This window comes from Ranitomeya variabilis, chromosome 1 (assembly GCF_051348905.1).
Source record: "Ranitomeya variabilis isolate aRanVar5 chromosome 1, aRanVar5.hap1, whole genome shotgun sequence".
Classification (NCBI taxonomy): domain Eukaryota; kingdom Metazoa; phylum Chordata; class Amphibia; order Anura; family Dendrobatidae; genus Ranitomeya; species Ranitomeya variabilis.
Window position 1 is genome coordinate 1,110,907,790 of NC_135232.1, and position 13,093 is coordinate 1,110,920,882.

The 13,093-nt window shown below is 40.2% G+C and overlaps 1 protein-coding gene across 1 annotated transcript in view; it reads left to right on the plus strand.

The window, feature by feature from the left end:
- The window catches only part of POLN (DNA polymerase nu), a 161,669-nt gene that overhangs the window by 1,690 nt on the left and 146,886 nt on the right, over positions 1-13,093 (plus strand). Inside the window, 7 exon segments of the mRNA XM_077281185.1 lie at positions 593-1,015; positions 6,523-6,686; positions 7,812-7,915; positions 8,863-8,981; positions 9,815-9,844; positions 9,979-10,047; positions 12,559-12,619. Of these exon segments, the coding sequence (XP_077137300.1) occupies positions 656-1,015; positions 6,523-6,686; positions 7,812-7,915; positions 8,863-8,981; positions 9,815-9,844; positions 9,979-10,047; positions 12,559-12,619 (907 nt within the window). The 5' untranslated portion in view covers positions 593-655.

Here is a 13,093-nt window from a genome sequence, read left to right on the forward strand (position 1 = left end):
ATCGAACATGTCTACGTGATTTTCTGTCGATCATTCGGTCTGCAAAAAATCATGGGCTTGTGAATGGCATCATAGACTTATCACAGGTACAAGTACTAGCAGTGAAACACACAGATAGCACTCATACGTGAAAATTGAATGTCTAAATGAGCCTTTGCATTGTATATCCAACCGTTGGCAGGTGGGGTTGTCATCAGATGATTAATGTTATTCACTTCACCTGTCAGTGGTTTTTGTCTGGGCTTCCACATTTAGGTATTTTAAGGCAATCTGTGAAACTAAAACCAAGAATGGATCATGAATGGAAGTCACTTGAAAAAAAATGAGGTCCATTCATGAAGAAGTTTTTAACAAAATTATGTTATAAAACTCCTTGAAAAACATCTACCGCACTTTTTTTTTTTTAAATCCATTCTTGACTTTGGCTTCAAAAACTACAAACCCCCCTCTGAACGTGGAAACCCAACCTGTTGGTCTATGTTAGATATGAAGACATGTGTCACTACTCCATGACACCTGCTACCGATGAGCCCAGCAGAAGTATTTTGTAATACTGTACGTACTAATAACGATGTTTGCGTTTTGTTATTAGTCTGCTAAAACTGAACTTCCCGAGAAGTTTAAAGTCATTACGACATCTTTATCATCCAGTATTATGAGCAGGATTGATATAAATGAAGATCAAGTCCAAACATCCATGATTATTCCTTCTATAGAACAGGAGAGTGGAGAAAGCGAAAGACACAGGAAGATACTGTTATCATTAGATACAAATGCTGAAGGTCAATCACTTATACCTGAATTAAAAAGACATTCAACTGAAAAGCCAATGAGTTTTCCAGAAGTTGAAGTTAAGAGAAAATGTAATAGGACAAGTGATGGGATAAATCTGTGGAACGTTTGGTCTATGAATCAGGAGCAGCACTGCAGCTTGCTAGATGAGGCCAGCCGGGCTGAGGCCATTGTACTGACTGTGCTGTTTCAGAATGGATCATCACAGCTTTGTCCAGCCAAGGTCAGTTTTCGTCATATATTTCAGACAACAATAAAATAATAATTGATTGAATGGACATTAATGTATACCTCCATTATATTGTCCACAGAAACAGGGATAAATACATCATAGTTGGGGTCCGCTAGGACACCTACTGATCATGAGAATGGTGGTCTAAAAATCCTTGTGTGAATAGACTGGTGCATGAGACCATTAAAATATACACACATGGACAAAATTATTGTTACCTTTCTGATAAAGTACTAAAACCCCATAATGGTCACTGAAATAACATGAAACGGACAAAAGTAATTTACAATTTAAATTTATTGACTATCAACTTATGAATATCAGACATTGCTTTTCAGTTGTGGTCATGAGAAGAAAAAACTAATGAAAATGACCTGGAAAAAATGAAAATAATTCGACCACATGGACATGCTAAACTAAGGTTTGTTCTGTTTAGCATGTCTACAAACTAGTAATCAGTCAGTAATGATATTGAGGGTGAAAAGTAGTCACTGTGCTGTTTAGGATCATGGTGTGTACCACACTGAACATGGACCAAAGAACGCTAAGGAGAGAGTTATCTCAGCAGGTAAGAAAGCAAATTATAGACCAACATGGTAAAGGTAAAAGCAATAAGATCATCTCCAAACATCTTGATGTTCCTGTTACTACAGTTGCACATATTATTCAGAAGTTAAAGGTTTATGGGTGTATAGCCAACTTCCCTGGACCTGGCCTCAAGAGGAACATTGATGACAAAATGAAGAGAAGTATGATGGTAACCCGAGAGCCCAGAACAACTTCTAAAGAGATTAGAGGTGAACGTCAGGTCCATCAGTGTCAGATTGCACCATTATGTCACTATATATTGGCCAAAGTGAACTTCATGCAAGATGACCAAGAAGGAAACCATGGTTGAAAGCAAATCATAAAAATGCGAGACTGAAATTTGCCAAACTGCATAGTGACAAACACAAAGGCTCTGAGAGAATGTCCATAGGACAGATAAGACAAAATTGGAGCTTTTTGGCAAGTCACATGAGCTCTATATTCACAGATGCAAAAATGAAGCTTAGGAAACAACATTTAACTACTATTACACATGGAGGAGGCTTGGTGATGTTTTGAGGCTGCTTTGCTGCATCTAGCACAGGTTTTCTTGAATCTGTGCACAGTACAATGAAATGCCAAGACTATGAAGGCATTCTGTAGCAATATGTGCTGCACAGTGTTAGAAAGCTTGGTCTGAGTAACAGGTCATGGGTCCTCCAACAGGATAATGACCCAAAACACACAGCTAAAAACATCCAAGAATGGCTAAGAGGAAAGCATTGGATTATTGTGAAGTGGTTTCTATGGGCCCTGATCTGCTGTCTGGCCGTGATCTAGCGGTATCCGTCTTTTTAGGCATGCATAAAAACACGGTCGGCTACAGTTTTGTGCATCTCTGAAAAGAAGGATACCGCTGAACAGAGGCCAGATGGAGTCCAGAGTAACTGCTGCCTCATTATAATGAATAGATCCCTCTGGGAATTTATCTACAAGTGTAATCAAGATTTTGACTTAATTGTTCTTGTCCAGAAATGAGTAGCAATGGATGTTGCTAAGTGAAAATTGCAAATCTGCCATTGTAGTGCCCATACATTGTAGTGCCCAGTATTTTGTAGTGCCCAGTATATTGTACTAAACTCATGCTTCTGGAGACATGCACCCGTAAATTAAGCGGGCTCTCATCGCTATAGAAGTGCCAGACATGCAGCACTAAATGTGGTTTAGATACACTGGGGCTCAGAAGATTTGGATTTGTGAGCACAGAATTCCCTGGATTTCTATTGGGGGCGAGGAGCCATAGCACTTTTCCAGAGCCTTTGTGATACTAGTGACGTGGAAGCCCCTATTTTTCATTAACAAACGATGGACCCGAATGTGACTTGCTTTTTTTGTGGATTGAGTTAAAGCTTTTATTGGGAACATTTCATATAACCTTTTGGATCACACTTATCCTGTGCTCTACGCTGAGCGCTATCTGCACTATGATATGGTGCTCCTTCCCTTCTGAGCTTTCCACTGAGTCTGAAAAGTATTTATCAATTACATGTAGGGTATTGGTGCACTCAAAAGAAAATGCACAATCCAGTATGCGGTCCATTTTTTCCTATTTGCCCTTATAAAAATTAAACTTGGGGTAAAACAACATTTTAATGGTAAAAACTTAATTATTCTTTCTTCACTGACCAATGGTATAAAATTATGTGAGGTACATGTGTCAATATGCTAACTAGAAAAGGGAAAAAATCCAGCAATCTCAAATAGAATATTTTTTTATATTACAACTTCATGTTTCATAGATAATCTATAATGATGATGTATCTTGTATAGATTATCTATTAACCCCTTCCCGACCTGTGACACAGCATATGCGTCATGAAAGTCGGTGCCAATCCGACCTGTGACGCATATGCTGCGTCACAGAATGATTGCGTTCCGGCAGGTCGAGTGAAAGGGTTAACTGAAATTTCACCCGACCTGCAGGGACAGGGGGAGTGGTACTTCAGCCCAGGGGGGGTGGTTTTGCCCCCGTGGCTACGATCGCTCTGATTGGCTGTTGAAAGTGACGTTTCACTTTCAATCAGAGCAATCGTAATATTTCACCAATGAAAATTGGTGAAATATTACAATCCAGCCATGGCCGATGCTGCAATATCATCGGCCATGGCTGGAGACCGCGATCTGCCCCCGCCACCGATCCACCGCCGCATCCTCCATCCTGTCGTGTGCTCCCCCCTCCGTCCGATCTCACCCCCCCCCACTGTCCGATCCCACCCCCGCATACTTACCGACCTCCAGTGTCCCTCCCGGTGTCCATCTGTCTTATGCATGGGCGCCGCCATCTTCCAAAATGGCGGGCGCAGTGCGCCTGCCGAATGTGCCGGCCGGCAGATTCGTTCCAGGTATATTTTGATCACTGTGATAGGTTCTATCACAGCGATCAAAATAAAAAAAATAATAACCCCCCCCCCCCCCTTTATCACTCCCATAGGTAGGGACAATAATAAAATAAAGAAAATATATTTACTTTTATTTTTCCACTAGGGTTAGGGTTAGAACTAGGGTTAGGGTTAGAATTAGGGTTAGGGTTAGAACTAGGGTTGGGGTTAGAACTAGGGCTAAAATTGGGCTATATGCACACGGTGCAGATTTGGCTGCGGATTCGTAGCAGTTTTCCATCATGTTTACAGTACCATGTAAATGTATGGAACACCAATCCGCTGTGCCCATGGTGTGGAAAATACCGTGCGGAAACGCTGCGTTGTATTTTCCGCAGCATGTCAATTTTTTGTGCGGATTCTGCAGCGTTTTACACATGTTTCTCAATAGGAATCCGCAGGTGAAATCCGCATAAAAAACACTGGAAATCCACGGTAAATCCGCAAGTAAAACGCAGTGCGTTTTACCTGCGGATTTTTCAAAAACTGTGCGGAAAAATCCTCACATGAATCTGCAACGTGGTCACATAGCCTTAGGGTTAGGGTTGGAATTAGGGTTAGGGTTGGAAATAGGGTTAAGATTAGGGGTTTTTTCTGCAAACTGAACTTTGTAAAAACTAAACGCCAAAAAAACAACAGCAAAATTTCAGTTTTTTTCTCCTAATCCCACCCCATTTGGATATGTTATTGCTCTTGGAAGAAGAGGAGGAAATAACGTAAAAAGACCATATCTCCAATGGGTTAAGTCAGCGTATCAACCGACCCTGATTTGTGATATTCATCATCATCATCATCATCATTATTATTACTCACTCTTAAGAAAGTTTTCCATGCAGTAGTAGTAGCAGGATTGGTTAACGCATACACATGTGGTCAAAATTGTTCGTACTCCTCATTCAATTACATAAAAACCCACAATAATCACAGAAATAACTTGAATCTGACAAAAGTAATAATAAATAAAAGATCTATGAAAATGAACAAAGTCACACTGCTTTTCAACCATGCTTCCACAGAATTTCTAGAAAAATAAACCATATGAAATAGGCCTAGACAGAAATGATGGTATCCTTAACTTAATATTTTGTTGCACAACCTTTTGAGGCAATCACTGCAATCAAACGATTCCTGTAACTGTCAATGAGAACAGGTATTTTGGCCAACTCCTCAAGAGCAAACTGCTCCAGTTGTCTCGTGTTTGATGGTTGCCTTTTCCTGACGGCTTGTTTCAGCTCTTTCCAAAGATGCTCAATAGGATTTAGGTCACGGCCACTTCAGGATAGTCCAATGCATTCCTCTTAGCCATTCTTGGGTGTTTTTTTCTGTGTGTTTATGGTCATTATCCTGTTGCAAGACCCATGACCTGCAACTGACACCAAGCTTTCTGACACTGGGCAGCACGTTTCTCTCTGGAATCCCTTGATAGTCTTGAAATTTCATTGTACCCTACATAGATTCTAGACACCCTGTGCCAGATGCAGCAAAGCAGCCCCAGAACATAACATAGCCTCCTCCATGTTTCACAGTAGGGACAGTGTTTTTTTTCTTGATATGCTTCATTTTTCCATCTTTGAACATAGAGCTGATGTGCCTTGCCAAAAAGTTCCATTTTGTCTCATCTGTCCATAGGACGTTCTCCCAGAAGCTTTGTGGCTTGTCAACATGTAGTTTGGCTAATTCAAGTCTGTTTTTTTATGATTTTTTTTCAACAATGGTGTCCTCCTTGGTCATCTCCTATGAAGTCCACTTTGGCTCATACAATGACGGATGGTGCGATCTGACACTGATGTTTCTTGAGTTTGATGTTCACCTTTAATCTGTTTAGAAGTTTTTCTGGGCTCTTTTGTTACCATTCGTATTATCCGTCTCTTTGATTTGTCATCAATTTTCCTCCTGTGGCCACATCCAGGGAGGTCGGCTACAGTCCCATGGATCTTACATTTCTGAATAATATGTGCAACTGTAGTCACAAGAACATCAAGCTGCTTGGAGATGGTCTTATAACTTTCACCTTTGCTTCCTCTGGTCCATGTTGAGTGTTATAAACACCATGTCACCAAACAGCACAGTGAGTATCTGTAGCCCTATATACCGGCCACTCACTGATTCCAAGACTGTAGACACCTGTGATGCTAGTTAGTGGACACACCATGATTTTGCATGTCCCTTTTGTCACATTATTTTCAGGGGTACCATCATTTCTGTCCAGGCCTATTTCATGAGTTTTATTTTTTTTTTTTACAAATTCTGTTGAAGCATGGTTGAAAAGCAATGTCTGACTTTCATCTGTTCATTTTCATAGATCTTTTATTTATTATTACTTTTGTCAGATTCAAGTTATTTCTGTGACCATTGTGGGTTTTTCTGTCAGTAAACGAGGAGTACAAACAATTTTGACCACGTGTGTATTTCCTCTTTAGTTAATGTTATTATATTTTTAATTCATCATTATTTTAATCATCATTCTTGGTTAATTGTAAATGTAATGAATATTGCCTTGCACTTAGTTTATACCTAAATATTTTCTCACAGGATGGAACTACATTAATGAATGGAATTCTAGTACTAATTAAAAAGAAGAGAGATGATGTGTCTAGTAATGCTGAAACAGATCAAGATGACAATAGTTACGTTCATATGACCGTGACAGATAATAATTTGTGGGAAAAAGATCAGACACAACATAACTTTTTAAGGTATACTTATTTTTTGTGTGACTCAGAATTATGTCATAACTGAATGACAACATTATTTTGTATTTTATCAACTCAATATTTTAGACATTGTATGTACCTCTGGACACTTTTACATATAAATACCTTAATTATTAGTTTGCTCAAAATTTACATTAGTATTACTATAACAAAAAATTATTTAGATCCTGGATTGTAAACCAGAGCTGAACTCACTATTCTGCTGGTGCAGTCACTATGTACATACATTACATTACTGATCCTGCACTGAGTATGAGTTACTTCCTGTTCTGTACCCCAGACATGAACTCAAAACTCTGCTGATGCAGTCATTGTGTACATACAATACATTGCTTATCTCATACTGATCCTGAGTTACTTCCTGTATTATACTGCAGAGCTGCACTCACTATTCTGCTGATGCAGGCACTCTGTACATACTTTACATTACTTATCCTGAGTTACATCCTGTATTATAATCCAGAGCTGCACTCATTATTCTGCTGGTGCAGTCACTGTGTACATACATTACATTACTGATCCTGAGTTACACCCTGTATTATACTCCAGAGCTGCGCTCACTATTCTGCTGGTGCAGTCACTGTGTACATACATTACATTACTGATCCTGAGTTACACCCTGTATTATACTCCAGAGCTGCGCTCACTATTCTGCTGGTGCAGTCACTGTGTACATACATTACTGATCCTGAGTTACATCCTGTATTATACTCTGGAGCTGCGCTCACTATTCTGCTGGTGCAGTCACTGTGTACATACATTACATTACTGATCCTGAGTTACATCCTGTATTATACTCCGGAGCTGCACTCACTATTCTGCTGGTGCAGTCACTGTGTACATACATTACATTACTGATCCCGAGTTACATCCTGTATTATACTCCAGAGCTGCACTCACTATTCTGCTGGGTGTTGTGATTTTGTGATTTAATTCTTAAAATAGTTAAACTTAAGCTAAATGGGTTGTCCCCTTTCAGGAAACCCCTGTCCCTGGGTGCAGTTTGTTACTAAAAAGCAACTTAGCACCTAGCTTATGAATTAAAACTAAAAAACTAATCTTATGTAAACTAAATAATCCTTGTGTGTTGTGGTCTATTGATTACAGCAGCGTGCTACTCCACATCTTACAGAGCAAAGCTACGGTTATTTGTTTCAATGCTAAGGATTTTCTTCGAATGATTTACCGGAAGTTTATAAACTGCAGAAACGGTAAGATGCAAATAAAGGTGGGTGCAGAGGCAGCAGTTGTACCCCGGCCTTAGAGGCTGAGGGGGTCCAGTGGTCCCTCTGGTACATGAAAAATACAGCAGTAGTACAAATGGCACATGGTGGTTACAGGCGGGAATGAGGGCACAGTAACAGTTCTCGAATGTTTTATCCTTTTCGGTTGGTATGGGCTACCGCTCACCCTGTTGTGATGGAAATACCAGCTAGTTACCAAAGTTATCTCTGGGGGTTCTGCCCCAGACAACATCTAACCAACCCCTTCATATACTGTGCATTCAATCTGTCCAGCTGCACAGTGACCCAGTAGAAAATGTTGGTCTCTCCTATCTCAAAAGAACAGTAATTCCTACTACCTACTAGACTGCACACAATCCCTTAGGCTGGGTTCACATTACGTTATAGGCGTCTGTTAGACGGACTACGTTACACCGCGGCATAACACGGTGTAACACAGTCCGTTAACGCCGCCATTACTTCCTATGTCGTACGCATCGCTAGCCAACGCCCACAATGGTTGTGCACTAGCGATGTGCTGTCATTGAGTGACGGACCCTGGAACGCGGGCTGCAGCGTTTCCGGGTCCATCACCGCTAGTGCAGATAGAGCATCTGCTAGCTCTACAGTATATGCGCTAGCGATTTGGCATGTCGGCACTTGCGTTAACGCAGCCCGTTTAACGCATATGTTGAACAGGCTGCTGTTAACGCAATGTGAACCCAGCCTTACTAAGAGTCCCGGATAACTGGTTGGTCGGTACCCAAGTGAGGGATGTGGAAGTTTGGATTATTTTTATTTTCTTCCATATTTTCTTCCCTTTATCGTGTTTATTATGAATGGTTTTTTTAGACTCCATGTGATATTAATTGCTGTATTATTATTTTTACGTTTTTCCTCATAGACCTCATATGTTATTTATATTTTATTTTTAGTGGCACACAGCGTTATCTTAGATCCAAGAATAGCCGCCTGGCTTTTAAATCCAGCTGACAGCAATTCTTGCTTTGAAGATTTAGTGAGGAAACACTGTGAAACTTTGGACCCCGGCGTTGTAGGCGATGCTCCAGATAGTCGTGTTTGTATAATAAGTATTTCTGCTGTTGTATTAGATGTTTTCCACTATCACATAGACACAAAAATGCAGCAGTTGAAATTGATGAGTTGACTAATATTTACAGATGCTATGTAGCAAAGGAAAGTTCCACCTGTAGGATTATTCTAATGTTTGTTTCATCATACTTTTTCATTGTTTATTTATTTATTATACTTTTCTTATATAGCACTATCATATTCCACAGCGCTTTACAGACATAATCATCACTGTCCCCGATGGGGCTCACAATCTAGAATCCCTATCAGTTTGTCTTTGGAATGTGGGAGGAAACCGAAGAACCTGAAGGAAACCCAAGCAAACACGTAGAGAACATACAAACTCCTTGCAGATGTTGTCTTTGGTGGGATTTGAACCCAGGACCCCAGCACTGCAAGGCTACAGTGCTAACCACTGTGCCACCGTGCTGCCCATTGGACAAATTTGCATCATCAAACAAATTATTTACCAATCTTCGGCCACTTAATAGCCTTTTTACACAGGCAAACTGCATTTCAGATGCACACTGATCTGTAACAGATCGTTCAGTGCGCATAGAGTGCCATTTCTCTCAACAGTTTATGTCCTGTTTATACAAGATGACGCGCTGCTGAGAACGATGATCTTTTGTGTAAACCCCCAAAATTATTTTACTTGACAATAATGAGCTCCGCCAATGAAATATTTGATATTCTGTCTATTCCCACCCCCCATCGTTGATGGCATTTTTCTGCCTATGCACAGTGAAAGTTAATCAGTGGCAGGGATGGATTTATACAGAGCTCATCACTGAGAGGACTAGCAGAGCTGCAGCTGATAAAGCAGTGATATGATCAAAACTATAAGAAGCTGGACTCAGAGTCACTATCCCTATTTTATGCTGCCCTCAGATTGGGAAGCATAAATTTGGTGACAATTTTCACCTTTAAGAATTCTGTTTCTGTGTTGTGTGTTTCAGCTCCATATCACTTGCAAGAAATTGTCTATTTTGTATCATCTGATGGTGAGTCTACAGCACCGGCTTCAGGTAAGAAAAGGTCTGTATACTGTCACATCAAGAGTTGCCTGTTTTGTTTCACTTACAGGAAAGATATATATCTTGGTACCGTGTTAGCCAGTAGATAGAAACATATTTAGAACTAGCTGAAGAGCCCGGCGTTGCCTGGGCATAGTAAATATCTGTGGTTAGTTATAGCACCTCACTTCTCTTATTTTCCCATCACGCCACTCATTTTCCCCATCACATCTTTCATTTTCCCCCTCACACCTCTTATTTTCCCCCTCACTCCTCTCATTCCCCCCTAACACTTGTCATTTCGACCTCACATGTCATTTTCCGATCACTCCACTATTTTCCCTCACTCCTCTCATTTTGCACTCACACCTTTTCATTTTCACCTCACACCTCTCATTTTCACCTCAGAATATACATGTTTGTCATCTCCCTTATATATAGTATACACCTGTATGTCATCTCCTGTATATAGTATATACCTGTATGTCATCTCCCCTGTATATAGTATATACCTGCTGTGTCATCTCCCCTGTATATAGTATATACCAGTATGTCATCTCCTATATATAGTATATACCTGTATGTAATCTCCTCCTGTATATAGTATATACCTGTGTCATCTCACCTATATATAATATATATCTGTGTGTCATCTCCTCCTGTATATAGTATATACCTGTATGTCATCTCCCCTGTATATAGTATATACCTGCTGTGTCATCTCCCCTGTATATAGTATATACCTGTATGTCATCTCCTATATATAGTATATACCTGTATGTAATCTCCTCCTGTATATAGTATATACCTGTGTCATCTCACCTATATATAATATATATCTGTGTGTCATCTCCTCCTGTATATAGTATATACCTGTATGTCATCTCCTCCTGTATATACTATATACCTGTAGGTAATCTGCTCCTGTATATAGTATATACCTGTGTGTCATCTCCTCCTGTATATAGTATATACCTGTATGTCATCTCCTCCTGTATGTAGTATGTACCTGTATGTCATCTCCTCCTCTATATAGTATATACCTGTGTGTCATCTCTCCTGTATATAGTATATATCTGTCATCTCCTCCTGTATATAGTATATACCTGTGTGTCATCTCCCCTGTAAATAGTATATACCTGTTTGTCATCTCCTCCTGTATATAGTATATATCTGTATATCATCTCCTCCTGTATTAGACCTCGTTCACACGTTATTTGGTCAGTATTTTTACCTCAGTATTTGTAAGCTAAATTGGCAGCCTGATAAATCCCCAGCCAACAGGAAGCCCACCCCCTGGCAGTATATATTAGCTCACACATACACATAATAGACAGGTCATGTGACTGACAGCTGCCGGATTCCTATATGGTACATTTGTTGCTCTTGTAGTTTGTCTGCTTATTAATCAGATTTTTATTTTTGAAGGATAATACCAGACTTGTGTGTGTTTTAGGGCGAGTTTCGTGTGTCAAGTTGTGTGTGTTGAGTTGCGTGTGGCGACATGCATGTAGCGACTTTTGTGAGATGAGTTTTGTGTGGCGACATGCGTGTAGCGACTTTTTGTGTGTCGAGTTGCATGTGACAGGTTAGTGTAGCAAGTTGTGTGCAGCAAGTTTTGCGCATGGCGAGTTTTGCGCGTGGCGAGTTTTATGTGTGGTGCCTTTTGAGTATGTGCAAGTTTTGTGTGAGGCAACTTTTGCATGTGTTGCAACTTTTGTGCATGTGGCAATTTTTCCGCGTGTGCAAGTTTTGCGTGTGGCGAGTTTTCCATGAGGTGAGTTTTGCACGTGTGGCGAGTTTTGCATGTGGCGAGTTTTGAGCAGCGACTTTTGTGTTTCGACTTTTATGTGGCGAGGTTGGTGTATGTGTGGTGAAATGTGCGCTGAGGGTGGTATATGTGTTCGAGCACGTGGTAGTGTGTGGCGCATTTTGTGTGTGTGTTCATATCCCCGTGGCGGTGTGGTGATTATCCCATGTCGGGGCCCCACCTTAGCAACTGTACAGTATATACTGTTTGGCGCCATCGCTCTCACTCTTTAAGTCCCCCTTGTTCACATCTGGCAGCTGTTAATTTGCCTCCAACACTTTTCCTTTCATTTTTTCCCCATTATGTAGATAGGGGCAAAATTGTTTGGTGAATTGGAAAGCGCGGGGTTAAAATTTCACCTCACAACATAGCCTATGACGCTCTCGGGGTCCAGACGTGTGACTGTGCAAAATTTTGTGGCTGTAGCTGCGACGGTTCAGATGCCAATCCCGGACATACATACACACATACACACATTCAGCTTTATATATTAGATTGAGAGTCCTCAGTGGTTGATATCTTTTAATGGCTAATTGAAAAGATGGTAACAAATTGCAAGCTTTTGAGACTACTCAGGTCTCTTCATCAGGCAAAGAATAATCTGAAGAATCACATATTTATACACAACACAGCAGAGAGATAATGCAATATTGCACTTAGTATTTATCATTACTATAAGTCACATGTTAAGCATTATTATTATTATTTTGCAGGCAGAAGGATTGTGGGATTTGTTTTACACCATTGAGCTTCCACTTATTACTATTTTGGCTGGTAGGAATGGATATTATTTTTAATAGTGCTTATTTGCTTTTATTTGTGTAATCAAAAGATCATTTAATATGCTTTAGTTGTTTTTTTTTTATTTATTTTTTCAGAATGAACCCAAACGTTTCTAATAATTAATAATATATTTGAAGGGGTTATCTGGCCATGCTCACTTCTTCATCACACATACGTGCCCGGATGCATGCACAATTAACAGGTATTGTGCATTTGTCCTGGTTGGCAGAATCATGCATGCATTACAGCAGGTTTTCTAGTCCTATAACAGCAAACTTTGGATAGGCCATCAAAATTAGATTTGAGGCAGTCTGACTATGATTGCGGGGTCCCCTAAATTGTCAACTAGCTATAGTCTCATATTTGTTTAGTAGTGGCAGTGCTTGGTATGACAAGTTAGTGTCTTTCACTTAAAGCGGTTGTCCGGTCTAAAATGAAAAGTCTGCAGTCACTCTGTGTGACTGC